Source organism: Tachypleus tridentatus, chromosome 7 (assembly GCF_004210375.1).
Source record: "Tachypleus tridentatus isolate NWPU-2018 chromosome 7, ASM421037v1, whole genome shotgun sequence".
Taxonomy (NCBI): Eukaryota; Metazoa; Arthropoda; class Merostomata; order Xiphosura; family Limulidae; genus Tachypleus; species Tachypleus tridentatus.
In genome coordinates this window covers 117718043-117737427 of record NC_134831.1, presented here as the reverse complement: position 1 = coordinate 117737427, position 19385 = coordinate 117718043, and the positions used below count along the sequence as shown (strand labels likewise).

The 19385-nt window shown below is 32.0% G+C and overlaps 1 protein-coding gene across 10 annotated transcripts in view; it reads right to left on the bottom strand.

Moving 5' to 3' along the window:
• The window catches only part of LOC143256468 (uncharacterized), a 207590-nt gene that overhangs the window by 21072 nt on the left and 167133 nt on the right, over positions 1 to 19385 (bottom strand). For all 10 annotated transcript variants that reach the window (XM_076513737.1, XM_076513739.1, XM_076513738.1 and 7 more), the window contains 11 exons: positions 17855 to 17917; positions 16369 to 16518; positions 15299 to 15490; positions 12343 to 12450; positions 8442 to 8540; positions 7876 to 7956; positions 6547 to 6681; positions 5613 to 5729; positions 3749 to 3880; positions 1351 to 1408; positions 800 to 924 (listed from right to left, as the gene is read on the bottom strand). In XM_076513737.1, coding sequence (XP_076369852.1) covers positions 800 to 924; positions 1351 to 1408; positions 3749 to 3880; positions 5613 to 5729; positions 6547 to 6681; positions 7876 to 7956; positions 8442 to 8540; positions 12343 to 12450; positions 15299 to 15490; positions 16369 to 16518; positions 17855 to 17917 — 1260 coding nt within the window. The remainder of the gene's footprint in view (positions 1 to 799; positions 925 to 1350; positions 1409 to 3748; positions 3881 to 5612; positions 5730 to 6546; positions 6682 to 7875; positions 7957 to 8441; positions 8541 to 12342; positions 12451 to 15298; positions 15491 to 16368; positions 16519 to 17854; positions 17918 to 19385) is intronic.

The following is a 19385-nucleotide window of genomic DNA, read 5'->3' as shown; positions in this document are numbered from 1 at the left end:
TTAAACATATAGGAACTTATTCAATAATCCCTATTCTCCAGTACTTCATACTTATCTATGCAACAAATACACCATATACCACAGAGCTCCTAATATCCATCCTAGTCTTACACCAATAATGTTTAACACTTTTGCTCCCATGTCGCTCATAACTGAGTAACATTGTCTTACGGTTATGTACCTCGCCAATCACATATGAGTTATGCACAATATGTTGTCAAAGCCATGCCATGCAGCTATGATTCACAGTACTTTAAGTTTGTAAAGGGCTATATAAGTGGTTCATGAGGTTTATCCTTAAGTTGTTCTTCTTGTTTTAAAGTAACATCAAGGCAGAAACACTTACTTTTATACACGTGTATTATATCACAATACAAAAAGTTATTACATATTTTACAAACCAAACATTTGAATTGTAAATCCTTGTCGAAAATAAGGTTTTCTTGTTGTTTTTTTTATTTCAAGACTGGGTTATTTATTACAAAGTAAAATATTCCTCTTGTTGGAACAAAAATGATGCAAGTGGCATGGTTGTGGAAGTAAATGGACTTTCATAGAGATCCAAGTAACTCATTTTTTGAAATTAATAAAAAACACATTTATATCTAGTAACCATAAACCTAGCAACAAGTTACTATTCAGTATAAAAAATGAAGCTGAGACAAAGTGAAATTTGATAAATATAACCTTGGAAGGAAATATTAAAATGTTCTTATATTATTGATGATTAGTACTTTTCATGGGTTCTTGAAGAAAATCTGGATTAATTTATCCAAATAAAAATAAATAAAACCCATACTTTTTGTCCATGTTCTCCAGGAATTCCTGGAAGTCCTCTTTGACCTATGGGTCCAGGAGGTCCAGGTGGTCCTTCTGGACCATGTGGACCAGGCACACCTTTTTCTCCTTTACTTCCTTTTGGCCCTATAAATGTACAAGATTAAACATTTATATCATTGTAAAGAGTTTCCAACAAAATTTAACTTCTAACAGGATTCTTATAATAATATACGTTTTAATAATAATAATAAAAAAATTTCAAAAATTCTTTAATATCTAATATTTTTTTTAATTTGTTAGTGAATAACTATAATGTTCTTGAAACATTTGTTATACTCAGAAATCCAAATTAATATCTTTAATAATACAAAAGAAACGAAAAAGAAAGAAGTTTCCTGAGCTTCAAATCTCTTTAAAATTTGAATGAAATACACATTATATTCACTATCTTAATAAATAGCTTTTTTGTATGCAGCACTGTTATTAAAATGTAAACATACTGTGTCACTGGAAATTTTCACTGAGGAATAACAAAACGTTTTTACATTTAGACCAAAGAGAACAGATTACCTGGAATATTTTTGACAGCTAAACTGTTGTCATCAAATCCGATTCTGTTTCCAGAATCCTGCAAGGAAATTCAAAACTTATTACTTCCTCATAATTTGATCATACAGACCAATATGTTTAACTTTAAACTGTCTGAACGTTTTGTAATACGTTTCACAGCTGAACAATGTAAATGTATCATAATTTACTCTCAGTTCATATTTCTTGTGTTTCTCTCTTCACTAATGTTAATGTTTTAATTCTATTCATTATTCTTTCTGTTTTCCTACAAGATATGAACCTGATATTTCACTTATATTTTGATAACACTTATTGTTACGAATGTTTAATTTTAAAATATCTCAAATACTTCATTTTAGCTGTGAAAATGATAATAACTACAGTAGTAATTTGGGAAATAACATAAAAATAAATAATCAGCAAACAATAACTGATAACTGAAATAACATAAAAATAAAGATTCAGCAAACAATAACTGATAACTGAAATAACATAAAAATAAAGATTCAGTAAACAATAACTGATAACTGAAATAACATAAAAATAAAGATTCAGCAAACAATAACTGATAACTGAAATAACATAAAAATAAAGATTCAGCCAACAATAACTGATAACTGAAATAACATAAAAATAAAGATTCAGCAAACAATAACTGATAACTGAAATAACATAAAAATAAATATTCAGCAAACAATAACTGATAACTAAACTAACATAAAAATAAAAATTCAGCAAACAAAAATTGATAACTGTCTTCCTAATGCAATAGCATATTAAATATTTAAAGAAATCTAAAAACAAATTTAAATTGCAAGATTAAAGAAATTAAAACACAGCAGTATCATAATGCAAATTCTGAAATTTCCTCTCTTGTGAAATATGTTATTACCTGAGCTTCCATACTGACAAAGCCAACTTTAAATAAATTAATGTTGTTAAGAATTGATCACGACTTCCTTTGAACAAACTAAGTGATTATGTGGTCAGATAATAACGTTTATTAGTTTTAGATGGATATAACATCATAGGAACTGTAATATTTTATATTAGTTTGACTGAAAGTTTGAGGGTCAGAATGGTGTGGTGTCAAAGATGATGTTATGACTGACACTTAGATCTATGGCCAATCAAGAAATGCATAACAGACTGCAGTTTCATCTTCAAAAATGGTTAGACAGGTGGATGAAGTTTTCTTTACTCAAAACATTGTCTTTTAAATTAGTCATAATATATTTGAGTTAATGTATAGACATTAACTCTCAAGTCACCAACTAGTTTTCATTCCAATAATTACTGGTACAGCCCACAAATTATATTATACATCCAGTTATTTTATGTTTTGTGCTTATCGTGGTACTCAGTATAAATAATTCATCAAAATAATTGGAAGAAGTCACTCGTTTTCTATATAACACATGTTAGAAATTACAGCAGATGGAAATTAGAGGAATTTTAATTCCAATTATGAGGATGTTCATCTTTAGACTTTTGTACGTGTGACTCAGATGTTATTACAAACCACAAATTTATCACATAACTAGTCTGCTGAAATAAGTTTAATAAAAACCAATGGGGGCCTATACGATAATCCCAGAGCTTCGATTTGTAAAAAATAAAAAAAACAACCAGTGTAAAATGTAATCAATATAAAACACCAATCTGAAATTTTTCTGTTCTAAATTGTGACCAATGTAATAAGATTTTTTGCAGTTTGTAACTTCTACATTGCCATATTGTTCACTAATACAAGGTGTTCGGAAATTCACTGTGCACTTATATATTCATTAACAGACAAAACTGCACAGTGACTTTCTGAACACCCTGTATTAATGTCTTGATTTCATCAAGTTTATTTTATGGTTTATATGTCTTAATTTTTTTATTGTATTCACTCCTAAATACTAAGATTTAATATTATCTGTACTTGTATATCAATATATTTAATATTATCTGTACTTGTATATCAATATTTTTAAAATTATCTGTACTTGCATATCAATATATTTAATATTATCTGTACCTGTATATCAATATTTTTTAATATTATCTGTACTTGTATATCAATATATTTAATATTATCTGCACTTGTATATCAAAATATTTAATATTATCTGTACTTGTATATCAATATATTTTGTTTTTAGATTCAGATTATCATAATCGAACAAAACATTCTGAAACATTAGATGAGTATGTATGTAAATCATTTTTCATACTCTCAGCCGTCTTTACAGATCTGAATGTGATATAAATATAAGCAACACTTTTAAAGTTAACTTTTTTAGTAATTATTTTGCTATAATCTGAATAAATTGTGTCTTTCATGTGAACATCTCTGTTACACAAATTGTGGAAATTTCCAGAAGTGGAACACAATAAAATTATGGGCACTCACATCTTCCCCAAATGTTCCAATATATCTTGTTGGTCCTGGTGGACCAGGTAGTCCAGTCTCTCCTTTATCTCCTTTTTCACCAAACCCAGGGTCTCCTTTAAGTCCTGGAAGCCCAGGTAAACCATGTCTTCCCTGAAATAGAATTTTTTGCTTTTCAAAACACTTTTAAAAATTGCTAGTACAAACATTTAATAAAGTCTGAAAAAATTACACTTCAGTACAGTTCAAAAAGGAATGTATTATTAGTTTATGAATATGTTTTGTTTTACTTGTATTATTGTGTAACTGTGCAACAGAAATTTCTGTACTTCATGTGGCCTGAAAAGACAGATCTTTCACTTTGTTTTTAGCTCTGAAACATTTGTTCTTTTGAAGATTATTTCAAATTTCGTTTATTTTTTCCAGTTTTATATTTTCCATATATTTGTTTGTTTGTTTTGTCATTATGCTCAAAGCTACACCAAGGGCTATCTGTGCTCTGCCCGTCACAGGTATCAAACCCAGTTTCTAGTGGTATAAGTTTGCAGACATATCACTGTGCTACTGGAAGGGGGGGGGCATTTTCCATGGATAGAATTATCCACTTGTGATAGGCAGTACTATTCAAATATTAGAAGTGTAAAGTGTAAGAAGTGTGAAACCAAGTGTAAAAAAACACAAGTGTGATGAAGACCATAGTTGAAACTGCTAGAAGACAACTACTATACTACTAATTAGGTAAATTACATCACATAATTAATGTTATCTACAAACATGACAGTCAGAAATCGTCATTACATGGCCTATAGTCTCAATACCAGCTTCAGAATGCCACTACTCAACTCATTATGAGTTTTGTCACGAACACACAAAGTGATGGTAATAGTAATAATCTTTACAAATTGGCCAAGGATTCATGTATCTTCCACTGATTGATGAATTTGTGTCGGAGCCAGAAACTCACACTGAGTAACACACTCATTACAATAATGTTGGATATAACCATTTAAGCTGGAGGCAGCAACGTAAATAAATTTACAAATGAAAGACAAATTTGCTGCTGCTCTAGAAACTGATGGTGCCATATTTGTATGACCTTTCAAACATAAGTATAATTTTACTAGAATTTTCCCCAAGATAGGATTATACTGCCATAAGTTTGGCAGATTATCTTGAACAAGAAATAATATAATCTACAGAGGTGTTCTATGGAATTTATATCTGAACCTAGTTGCCAGAGGCATGTGGACAATTTTTGCCACTGACTTTTGTGTTCATGGATATCCATCTGTTTCAAGCCACTGTACTTTGCTTATCATCACTGGTATATGACTTGTTGCCAGTCTCTTTCTTGTTAGTTCTGGCTCCTCAAATTGATCCATATTCCTTTGATTGCCAAGGATAGCCATTAAATACAATGTATATCCATATCTTAGAAGCCCTAAATCCTCATTCTCAACACATTATCATTACCTGAATGTATGAATATTCTGCATCAAAAAGGGCTAGTACTCTTCCTGAAATAGATCAAGTTTCGTTATCATTATCCTTTCTATAAAATACCAAACAATATAAAAATGTAACTCTGATACATTCCACTGAGACTTTATATTGACTGTTATTTTCACACAAGTTTTCTGATTTGCACAACAAAATCATTTTAATATAGTGTATACAACCCACCATGCAATCTATTCACCAGTGAAGTGAAGCCACATTAACTTATCAATCAATAAAGTAAAACATCAAGTAATATTCACCAATTAAATAAGGCTATGACAGCTTATCTATCAATAGAAAACTATAAAAACTTTTAAATTGTTAGTAAGAAGTCTTTGAAAAGAAAAATAGCAACAAGTATACTCATAATTTAATATCAACTCACAGGAAATCCAGGAAATCCTATTTCTCCTTTTGGTCCTTGTTTTCCTGGTGGACCTCTAGGGCCACGTTTTCCTCTTTTCCCATGACGTCCACGTTTCCCTCTATCACCTTTTTCTCCCTAATTGATAATAAAGTATTTCACTTTCTCTATCAGTTTGTTACTAATTTTATTTTCAGTAATTTTAAGCCTAAAACAAAAGGACTAAAGTTTAAGTATCAAACATAACACTTAAATTCTACTGTATTAGAGTCATTATTCTTGTCAGAGTTTGGACAGTAAGAACTATCAGTGAAACATCATTAGTTTAGACTCTTCCTTCTAATCTTCAACTTCAAGTTATCATTATCACCTTTTATTTGTTACCTTACATTACTCTACCCTAGAGTTATTAAATCCTTTAATTTTACACTGTAGTAGGTTGTCACACTTATAACATATGATTACCCCACTATCAAGACTATTAATGTATGGTTTACCAATACTTAATGGATTTGTGTAGAAACCTAAAGTGAAGTCCTACTTGTCTGTTTATTGTCACAAAGCTACATGGCAGGTTACCTGTACTGTGCCCAACACAAGTACAAAATCCAGTTTTTAGAGTTACAAGTCTTCAGACTTACTGCTGAGCCAATGGGGGACTTTACTCTTCATCTTACAAGCATGTTCTTATGTGATTGAAGATGTTTATTAAAGTTCACCAGTAAGATGTGTATTCTTACAACATCACTGATCCATGCAATGCCAATTTTAGTCTTTGTGTCACTTGGATATTTACTACACATCCTACATTACACTGTTAGCAAGTATATTGTTCTTACATGTATAAAGTATTCTTTATCTACAAAATTAAAGATATCTAGTGGTTATATTATTTGCATTTCAAAACAGAAAAGTCTTAACTTTTCTATACTTTAAATAAATATTTCCCACTCACAATCACTTTGACTACACCATCCACTGTTACAACATGAGTTGCTCCAGGAGGTCCAGCAGGCCCTTCAAGACCAGGTTTTCCACTGAGACCTACTGGTCCAGGCTCTCCAGGATATCCTATTGGACCCGGTTCACCCTGAAAAATATGAAACATCTTGACATCAGAATGGCTTGTACATAATTAAAATGAAAAAGTACCTCACACCCTTTTCAAATGTAGGTGTACTTATAATATAATAAAGAGAGATTAAACCATTTGTAGGTTTCCCAGTACTTCCACCCCTTTTACACTGGGACAAATGTTTCCAAATGTTCATGCTATTAATGCCTTCTTCTGCTGAGTCCACGTTCATCATTTTGACTATCATCACTAGATGGAGAGCTGACATCCACTAATCTCATTGCCTCTTCATCATCACACATTTGAATGCTACTTGACTCACTTATGCTACCTTCTAAACTCTCTGAGTCGAAGAGATCAAACATATTTACATAGTAATTAGGGTTACTGCTCGCCACTCTCGTGATGTGGGCATAGTTGGTAAGCAGTTGCTGTACATCCTATTTAGGTATCATGATGGTTACTGAAGTGCTGAATGGAAAACACATATCAACATTACATGAGATATTAATAAACACTTTCCAATTAATTTTACTTCCAAACGTCACACACAGCAATTCTGAACGATAATCAGAGATACTTGTTGCAGTCACAGTGTCAGGGGGTGGGAGCACTTGGAAAGATATGTTCCAGCCACAGTGAAAGTGTTAAAGCACTGTTGAGTTAAACAATTCATAAGTTGATGAGCTGTGAAATCTTTTATGAGTTAAATATCTCTTGCATTAACAGCAAAATGTTTACTTTTGGATTTTCAAAACAAAATTAAACTTTAATTGAGAAATGAATGTAAACTTTAAAACTGAGCAATGACAAACAGTAAGATTGAGACTCTGATCTTTGGTAATATTCAAAGCAATTGTTTGCTAACTATGACTAGTTACAATTAAGATGAGGGACTTCTCTTTGGGAATTAAGTTCCAGCTGATAGCTCAGTCAGTTGAGCATGTCTAAAGATTAGTTACAATAAGGATGAGGGATTTTTATTTGAGAATTGAGTCCTAGCTGATAAGTTAGTTGATGGAGCATGTCTCAGGTTTAGTAACAACTGGGATGAAGGACTTCTCTTTGGCAAATGAGCCCCAGCTTGTAACTCAGTTGGTGAAGAATGCCTCAAACCACAAGTATGTGTGTTGAGTGTCAAAGTCAACGATGTGATAGATATCTAGGATGGCAAGAAAAAGCCAAAGTATGTCAACTGTCTACAAATACCTTTAGTCCAAATAATCCAGGAAGTCCAGCTTCCCCAGGAGATCCAGGCTTACCAGTTTCTCCTCTCTCTCCTTTATCACCCTAAGAACAAAAGATGCAAATATTTTACTTTGTTCATCTGAGGATTGCAACTCATTTTTTTAATATTTTGTAGCAAGTTACAAAATTTAAAACTCCCTTAGTTTGTCTTTCAAGATTCCTTTGATTAATTGTATACATTTTCTTAACGAAACATAAATATTAAACTCATGAGATATTATACTCCTTACCTGAACAATAAATATCATGTAACCACAGAAGACCATGTTATTTCATAATGAGTAATAGATAGGTATTAACTCTTGTAAGTAAGGTCTTGAAAAAAACTTTATTTGTACAGTTTTGCGAGAAATAAAATATAACAAACACAGAAACAAACATATATCTTTAGATACTTCTCTCGGAAAATATACCCTAATGTACAAAAGATAAATATTTTTACACAGAAACAAGTCACATATTCTTATAAATATTATTTATCTATAAACACTAAAAACTAAAGAAGAAGGTAACTAGGATACACAAACCTTTGGCCCCTTTGGACCAACAAGTAATTCCAACTCTTCTACAGAAAAACTAGGTCCAGGTGGTCCAGGCAGGCCAGTTCCTGGTGGACCTATATCTCCCTATAAAAAGTGAGAATAAATGTATACAACAGGGAGTTAAACTCAGTTTTAATGGTTAATTATCACAGTTCTACACTAAGCTACTGTATGGAGATTGTGTCTGACAAATCCCTTTTTTACATTAAAGGAACATTAACACAAATCACAGAAAAGTATTTGTAACAGTTGAAGATTCTTCTGAATAAACCAGACGTATGAAGGCACAAAACCAGGAGATCAGTAAGACGTCTGTTTTATTGTACTTTGGATGACAGATCCTCAACCTTAAATGTATAAGTACTACTTACATGTGTAATTTTTTTTTCATCTACAACACGTTTTCATCTGTATAAATCTCATGTTTAGGAGTTTGGGCTGTAGTATCTCTACTCAAAATCCCAGTAGAAAGTTTTTTGTTGAGTATGGGTTTGATAAGCCTTATGCACGTGCTCTTCTATTTAAAGTGACTGTAATACCTTCTTGAGCAGAGTTTAGATGTATATGCCTCAATTTAAAGTGACTTTAGTGACTTCTTATGCAAATATTTGATGTACACACTAATATCTAAAGGACATACAGCAGGTTCTTACACAGACTTTAAATGTACTTATTTCTGTCTACATCAACAGTAACACCTTCTAATGAAACTTTAAATGTACTTACTTCTGTCTACATAACAGTAACACCTTCTAATGAAACTTTAAATGTACTTATTTCTGTCTACATCAACAGTAACACCTTCTAATGAAACTTTAAATGTACTTATTTCTGTCTACATCAACACTAACACCTTCTAATGAAACTTTAAATGTACTTATTTCTGTCTACATCAACAGAAACACCTTCTAATGAAACTTTAAATGTACTTATTTCTGTCTACATAACAGTAACACCTTCTAATGAAACTTTAAATGTACTTATTTCTGTCTACATCAACACTAACACCTTCTAATGAAACTTTAAATGTACTTATTTCTGTCTACATCAACAGTAACACCTTCTAATGAAACTTTAAATGTACTTATTTCTGTCTACATCAACACTAACACCTTCTAATGAAACTTTAAATGTACTTATTTCTGTCTACATCAACACTAACACCTTCTAATGAAACTTTAAATGTACTTATTTCTGTCTACATCAACACTAACACCTTCTAATGAAACTTTAAATGTACTTATTTCTGTCTACATCAACAGTAACACCTTCTAATGAAACTTTAAATGTACTTATTTCTGTCTACATAACAGTAACACCTTCTAATGAAACTTTAAATGTACTTATTTCTGTCTACATCAACAGTAACACCTTCTAATGAAACTTTAAATGTACTTATTTCTGTCTACATCAACAGTAACACCTTCTAATGGAACTTTAAATGTACTTATTTCTGTCTACATCAACAGTAACACCTTCTAATGAAACTTTAAATGTACTTATTTCTGTCTACATCAACAGTAACACCTTCTAATGAAACTTTAAATGTATTATTTCTGTCTACATCAACAGTAACACCTTCTAATGAAACTTTAAATGTACTTATTTCTGTCTACATCAACAGTAACACCTTCTAATGAAACTTTAAATGTGCTTATTTCTGTCTACATCAACAGTAACACCTTCTAATGAAACTTTAAATGTGCTTATTTCTGTCTACATCAACAGTAACACCTTCTAATGAAACTTTAAATGTATTATTTCTGTCTACATCAACAGTAACACCTTCTAATGAAACTTTAAATGTACTTATTTCTGTCTACATCAACAGTAACACCTTCTAATGAAACTTTAAATGTACTTATTTCTGTCTACATCAACAGTAACACCTTCTAATGAAACTTTAAATGTACTTATTTCTGTCTACATCAACAGTAACACCTTCTAATGAAACTTTAAATGTACTTATTTCTGTCTACATCAACAGTAACACCTTCTAATGAAACTTTAAATGTACTTATTTCTGTCTACATCAACAGTAACACCTTCTAATGAAACTTTAAATGTACTTATTTCTGTCTACATCAACAGTAACACCTTCTAATGAAACTTTAAATGTACTTATTTCTGTCTACATAACAGTAACACCTTCTAATGAAACTTTAAATGTACTTATTTCTGTCTACATCAACAGTAACACCTTCTAATGCAAACTATAGACATACACGTTTCAATGTAAAGTAAGTGTAACACCTTCTTGTGTAACATGTTTTACCTAAAGTAATTATAGTGGATACTCATGCAGGTTTTAAACGTACACTATACATTATAATTGAAATAGTGATTAACTGGATGTCCTGTAATTATACCGCCACTGTGATAGAACAGGTTACTATTCTATTCATTGTTCTATCCTCAATGGTCATAAAACACAACAAGTAAAGTTGATTCAGCATAATCCAATCGAGGACAAAGATGTAAAAATATCCACTAAAATAATTAAACAATTTAAGATATTTTTCATTTACCCCCTGATACTTTCCATCACTTGATGTTTACTAAGGTAATGGTCAGTGATCCAATAAAATACAAATAGAATTATTAAGGAGCAATTCAAGATGTCTTCCACCATGTCTCAAGGTAATAATACTTACCTTATTCTTAACATTCCACATCTCTTTAACTACATAAGCGACTTAATTATTATAAAGTTGGCTTTACCATTTCAAGAAATCACTCCATTTTTCAAGGTGTAGCACAAAATACTTTAACTCACACAGAACACATAATAGATTGTCATATCTTCTGTGATTATGAGTCAGAAAATGAAATAAAAACGTTGTTTTATATGTAAATGTATCCTTAAATATGTTAAATTATTAAAATAATGGAAACACGGGTTTCTATTTAACTTAAGCCTTGGCACAACCACAAATTTAATTGTTTGAAGCGCTTCATAAAGTATTTTACTGATGCGATATTTCTACAAAAGAGAAGATGTTATAATGTATCATATAGTAGAGTTTTATTTACTATGTCTGTTTCTGATGTAGAACACTTCTTGGCAAATTATTATTATGTAGATTCAGTCTTTTCTTTTATATTATTCAGATGTAAAGTGTGTGTGTGTTTTTCTTATAGCAAGGCCACATCGGGCTATCTGCTGAACCCACCAAGGGAAATCAAACCCCTGATTTTAGCATTGTAAACCAATAGACTTGCTGCTGTACCAGTAGGGAACTAAATGTAAAGCATCCAGTTTCTCTCTGGCATAGTTATCATACTAGTATGTTGTATTGGCTCTTTGTCCAAGGCCTCTGAACAATTACAGACATTTCTTTGTCTATTTATGGAAACCCACTGATGAACAGGAAATATATGAAACATCTATTGACGGTTAAGGCCCGCATGACCAGGTGGGTTAAGGCGTTCGACTCATAATCTGAGGGTTGCAAGTTTGAATCTCCATTGCACCAAACATGCTCATCCTTTCAGCCATGGGGGAATTATAAGTGACGATCAATCCCACTATTCGTTGGTAAAAAATGGTTAACAAACTTTGGATGAAATAATCTGATGAACCCTTCAAAACTTGTTGAGAAATTATTAAAAACTCAACCACAAAAACAAATAAAAGAGAGTAGGATAGGTTGTTATCTTTTAAGATTGTTGTTTTGTGTTTATGTCATATTTTAACTAATAACAGATGTACATTTGTGTACATTTGCAAGATTGTTTATGCATTTATCTTAGTTTTGAAAATTTTAATTATAAATCTAAAGTCTTGAAAACCTAAGTTGTAACTTTAAAGTATTTCCATATTTAGGATGTTTTCATTGTAACAATATTTAAGATGCTTTCTTTGTAACCATATAATTTATCTGACCTTCTCTCCTTTCAACCCTTTCTCTCCTGGTGGACCTTCAGGTCCTGGCATTCCATCAGATCCAGAAATTCCTTGTTCTCCTTTCACTCCAGGTTCTCCATAATAACCCTAAGACAAGGAAACATGAATTTTTATGCAGCACTAACAAAAACGTTAATAACATTTGAGACACACTCAGAAATGTAACTGTATAAATATTACTTACCATACACACAAACTTCATATGTCATATGCTTGAGTGCCACATAAGTATTACCTTTGGAGTTTTAAATACTTATATGAAGAATAATAAACCACTTTATTTTTGGTATTCTAATAAAATTATATAACATACCTATTTCTTCATTATATTTGATGGGCCCTGGCATGGCCAGGAGATTATGGCACTCGGCTCATAACATGAGGATCACGGGTTCAAATCCCCTGCCACACCAAACATGCTTGCCCTTTAAGCCATGGGGACATTATAATGTTACAATTAATCCCACTATTCATTGGTAAAAGAGCAGCCCAAGAGTTCGCAGTGGGTGGTGATGACTAGCTGCCTTCCTTCTAGTCTTGCACTGCTAAATTAGGGACAGCTAGCACAGAGAGCCCTCATGTAGCTTTGCATGAAATTCAAATAAAACCAAACCAATATGTGATGGTGTGATATTTTTCAGATTTTAACATATAAAACATGTTTCCTGCCATAAAACAAAACATATTGTATGCAATGCCATTCCCTTTTAATTATACAACACATTGAGAATTCAGTTTATTCAAACTGTGCCCTATTAACTGATGTTAATTTTCTTTTATCATGTGTGACTTCTTATAAATAAAAATACTAAAACACACACAAGTGACTACAAAAAGCCGAGATTTGAGAAGCTGATTAGACAGATGAATATTTTAGACACAAATTTCGAAAAAACAAAACGAACCACTGAAGTAGCTCCTATACAACACATAGAGAAACCTAGATCATATATTTCAATAAAACAAATGTGATGCCGACAAAAATTCAATTTTTCTTCAACTTGATTTCTAGGTTAAACTCAAATGGCTGGGTAAACTTTGGTAATAATTTAATCAGTATGGTGTTAATCTATTAAAAGTCACAGCTTTGTTAAAAACACTTTATCAGAGTGTTAAGTAGTGACTGGTTTGAGTAAATTCAATTAGACAAATTCTGTCTCAACTATGAGAAATCAGCATCCAAGTACAAAGAGACAAAGCCATTCTCCATTAAAATCTAGCTGCCTTCCCTCTAGTCTTACACCACTAAATTAGGAATGGCTAGTGCAGATAGTCCTCACGTAGCTTTAAACGAAATTCAAAACAAACAAACAAATCTCGGAGATGACATACCTAAATCATGAATCATGCACACATCTCTCAGATAGCATCCCTCCAAGCATGGGTACATTAACTGGGGTAAAGTTATAAAGATACCTTCAAGTGATTGCTTCTCATAGTCTTACTGTACTGTTAAATTACTTGAACATTGTACCAGCACATATTAGTACTGTTGAAAATGGTTTTATCCACTACATTATATGCATGACTACAACCTTCAAGTAGCTTATGATCTCTCCTTTTAAATTCACTTAATTCTAAATATCTTGTTGCCATTAATGACTTCCATAGAATCCAAACAAGTGATACGTCTATTTACTGTGTCCATGTGATTTAGTCTGCTCACTAGATGGGCTTTGTCACATAAATACAGGATACTTCTGAGGTACAGTGTGTTAAAAAAAAAATAACAAGATAGAAGCTATCTAAATTTGAACAAATGAACCATTGAGAAAAATTACAAATTAGCACCCTCACTGGAACATATAAAAGCTTACTTAAATTCTTATATATCTTAAAGGTTAACATGCAAGCATGAATTTTTATTTATTTGCCAATTTTTTACATTGACTCTCATAAAGCTAATAAGTTAACACATTGGATAGAAGAGTAGCTTGATGAAAGAAAACAGAAGGTTGTTACAAATGGAGTTCAGTCAAACTGGATAAATGTCACAAGTATCTCAGGGCTCAATCTTAGGATCTTTGCTATTTCATATTTACATCAGGGACAGATGAAGAAATAATCAATAAAGTACCCAAATTTATAGATTATATTAAGATCTTGGGTGAAGAGGATGCTGCTGATTTACAAAAGAATTTAAATCATTTAGTGAGTTGAATAAATAAATGGGTTTCAATTATGATAAATGAAAGATAATCCATGTCAGTTATCATAATTTCAATTATCAGCTGAATGAAAATAACCTTAATAGTGTCATGAAAGAAAGAGGACTTGGTTGTAATAGTTGATCAGTCTTTAAAGCTATCCAAGTGGTGTTCTGTTGCTAGTGGTAAGGCAAATTTGATTTTAGGTTATATTTAAAGAAATATTGAACAAGAGTCTAGGGATGTTATCATTTCTTTGTACAAGTCACTGGTTAGGCCACATTTAGAATACTGTGCTCAATCTTGGACTTCATACCTTAGGAAAGACATCAAATTGTTGGAAATGGTTCAGAGAAAGGTTACTAGAATGATGCATGGGATGGAGGAGGGGTTGTTGTAAGAGAAAAGACTGAAATATCTCAAACTGTGTTTTCTTGAAAAAGAAAGAAGTGTTATAGGGGTTTAACTGAAGTGTTTAAGATTATAAAGGGAACTGATAGAGTTGATGTATAATACTTAACAGTGAGAATAGTAGGACCAAGGGAAGCATATAAATTTTGGCACGGTAGGAGCCATCTTCAGCTAAGACAGTTTGATTTTTCTAACAGGATGGTTGGCACTCTTAATGGGTTACCTTCAGATGTTGAATAAGATTTTGATAAGTGTGTGAATGACAAGGGTTGGCTTTTTAAGTAAACGTGAGTGTAGAACATGGACTAATAAGTCCCATGCGATCTCAAAATGTTGTGTTACATTGGTTTACTCTTTATTTTTAAATAAAGACAAACCTTTTCTCCTTCAGGTCCCTGATTTCCTTTCTCTCCCTTTTCTCCAGTATGGCCTTTTTCTCCTCTTTGTCCAGGTAATCCTCTAATTCCTGGCAAACCTTGTGGACCCCTAGGTCCAGGTTTTCCTAAATATGATCCAAATATACCATCTCCAGAAGCACCATATGATCCAGAAGTAAAAGAAGCATCCAACTGATAAAAACCAGAAAATGTCATTTTTTTAATGTTAATACACTAGATGAAGGTATGGTGTGTATTTTGTATTGCTAATAGAATAGATAACGGTATAATGTACATTTTGTAATGCTTATGCATTAGATGACAGTATAGCACATATTTATACATGAGGTACCTTTTATAAGTTATAGTAAACACAGAAGTTTACTAGTGCTTGCTTTTTACATCATCAAACTCATCAGGTTCCATAAGTTTGTTTAATACTCTGACATTATTAATTAAACGTGATCCAAATAACCATTCTCAGTGTTTTATGTCCTAACACTTTTAATGTCTTGATATTTCAACTCCTCTTGTTTGTAAAACACATTTTAACTCAAAGTTAGTTTAAGCTACAAGTCTTTTAGTGTCAAAATATAGCTGTGGCTGTCCTTTATCAAACTCATTCGATCTAAAAAACTGTTATTAAAAGTTTGAATCATAACTTCTTCAGTGCCTCTTGATGATGAGAAACCCACTTAAAATAAAAATGTATCGCAGAACAGCTGGACCCAGAAAGGTCGAGATACATTTCGGTGCTTGTCCCTTATGAAGTAGGCTCTGTCTAATAGATTGTTAATTGTAAGTCATGACTCATTTAATGTTATCACTGTCATTTATTGAATACACTTTGTTTAAAAGATTTTTATCACAATTTTAAACCACAACTATTTTAATACCATGATATTTTAGTATTTAATATTTGTAAAAGGTGGATATTTTTCTCACAAGTGCTTTACATTGTTGCATTTCAAATTATGACTATCTCAATAATCATTATATTAAAATAACCAAATTTTCAGCTTTGAGATGACGACTCTTTAAACAAAACATTACGGAATATTCATTCATACATCAAAAATACTTCTTGGAGTTGAAGGGGGTCCAGGAGGACCTGGAGGTCCAGGAAGTCCTCGAGGTCCAGGTGATCCAGGTAATCCATCTACTCCTGGTTCCCCTTTCTTTCCTGGTATACCAGGTAGTCCATTGAGTCCTGATTCACCCTAATATCAGACATATAGAAAAACCTTTTAACTTTCCAAAACACAGATATAAATTAATATATCTTTCATATGTAAACATGTTATGTAAATAATGTGGGTAACGTAACAGCACAGCTGTAGTAAAACAAATAAAGGTTATTTGTTGAAATGTCTTAGCTTCATAGATACTAGGTTTTCATGCAATCACATCATTTACAACTATTGAAAAAAAATGTGTTAGAGAAACAATATTTGCTCTTACTTTAAACTACACTTATATTAACTCTTTTTATTAAAAATTGAAGAGAAAATGTCATTAAAAACTGGTAAGGAAAGAACTATCATTCAAAAGTAGATCCAAAATAAATTATACCAGAAAATCACTGAAGGGGGAGATGGATTTCCTCTTCTGAGAAGCTGGGTACATTAAGGTAATTGCTGACACTTTCCACTGATTTGTTTCTGCTACCCCACCCCACAAAATAGCAATGAGATATCTGAATGACCAATATGTCCTGCTACTATCAGGATCACCCTTTCTTCATTTGCAGGGTTGACCATTAGAATCTTGAAATGACCCAAGAAAACAGTTGCAAGCGTCAATATCTGATGGACTACAGTAAAAGGTGGAAAGTGCGACAGTGATACCAACAAAACAGGTTCCTTCACATATGTTTGGCAAGTTTTAAACTGATCAAAATATTCTGAAAAAAAACATCTGTTACAGCTATCTTTAAGCTTTTACATGTAACAGGCAGCCAGAACTCACTTTCCATACAGAAATAAAGTTATAAATAATCCCAGAAAAAATAAATAAATAGTTTTTCCATCTTTACTTTCCTCTTTATCACGTTTCATTTTTTTCCCTGAATTTTTTTTTATATTGGAAAAAAGGGTCTTGACCTCCTTGGGCTCCTGCATATGGAAAAGAGGTTTTAAACCTCCTGGAACTGTTAATGATATCCACTGACAGTAGCTTCCTTTCATTACAAACCGGTGAGGAAAGTACTATAACTATTAGCAGTGGCTTCCTTTCATCAGAAACTCGTAAAGATCATATCATGCCAATCATGCAGAGAGTAAATGTGTACTGAAACTGTTAAATAAAACTGGTAACAGTTCTGGTGGTTCTCACCTTAATTAAAGCTGTATCACTCTCATATATAAATTGTGTTTTATTTTAATTCTGTCACTATGCTCAATACAGGTGACCAGAATCATCAGGTGACTGCTACAAGAAATTCTGTCCAATGTGAAAATGTCAAAGTATACTTCATTTCCACTAAGTTTAAAAGTGTAACTTCCCATAAACTACAATTATTCATTACATCCCAAATTATAATTTACAGAAACTTACTTTGTATCCCTTCGTCCCTGGTGGTCCTATTTGTCCTGTCTCTCCTTTAACACCAGGCATGCCCTTTACAAAAATGAATGTTTTAAACATATTAAAACAAAATATACAAAGCCATCAAATCTTTCTTCAATATAATGATTTTATATTTACAAATAAAACTAAATCCTCTGTCTTAGTGGCAAAACATATTTAAATGAAATATTCAGACCTTTAACTTGGCCATCACCAAAGTAATCATTGTATGGCAGCACTCAATACCTCAGATAAGATTCAATTAAATAATTACAGTTCCTTGACACATTTTCAAAAATAGACATATTTGTGATAGCTTTACCACAGAAATATGACCTAAAAGTATACAAGTTTTACTTCTTTACAATATTTTGAAATCAAACTGAAGGTTTTTATTAACTACCACACAACCAAATATTCCATTCTGGTTGAGTCTTCATGATACTGTAGATCTGGACACTTTTCTATCATTTGGTTCATGGTTGTTTATCTCATGCTTGAGATCAGTAACAGTCTTCCTTTTGTCCTCAAGGCACCATAAACAAAGATACCTAACATCAGTATCACTGAGTTTAGGTGTTCTACCTCTTACTTTCTCATCTTCAAATTGTCTTGGTCTCATGATCTAGAATGTACTTAACAGTGTTTTACGAGAATTTTCAAGTCTGCAGCAGTTTGTTAGAGAGTCTAACCAGCAGCATGTAAAGTTTAAAGTGAACTCTCTGTACTATTGGTTTCTGCACTGTGACATGACAACACAGCCTTACATATAGTGTTAAACACTGTTTTTATCAATGTTTACTAGTGATTAAAACTGTTTTCTATTAAACTGATTTCTTCTAGTATATAGCAGTACCATATGCTAACTCATTACTAGTTTCTTTCTTTATAGTTCAGACCCTAAGTTTGATCACCATGTTCATTCAAGCAAAACTCTTATGGCATGCCCTACAAGTACATGGGAATTCTAAAGAATGATAAATATTATAACCCTGACTCATTCAGTTGTCAAGAGGGATCAGCAAAACATAATCATACATATATATATATATCACATATATATAGCGTTGAAATTTACATACTGTAATAGCATGCAAGAATTAACAACATAAAATGGAAAAAATTACAAAATATTCTACATCAGGATTTTAACACTGCATGTCTATACATAAGGATTTTAACACTGGAAGTCTAGACATACGGATTTTAACACTGCATGTCTATACATAAGTATTTTAACACTGGAAGTCTAGACGTAAGGATTTTAACACTGCATGTGTATACATAAGGATTTTAACACTGTAAGTCTAGGCATAAGGATTTTAACACTGCAGGTCTAAACATAAGAATTTTAACACTGCAAGTCTAGACATAAGAATTTTAACACTGCAAGTCTAGACATAAGGATTTTAACACTGCAAATCTAGACATCAGGATTTTAACACTGCAGGTCTAGACATAAGAATTTTAACACTGCAAGTCTATACATAAGGATTTTAACACTGCAGGTCTAGACATA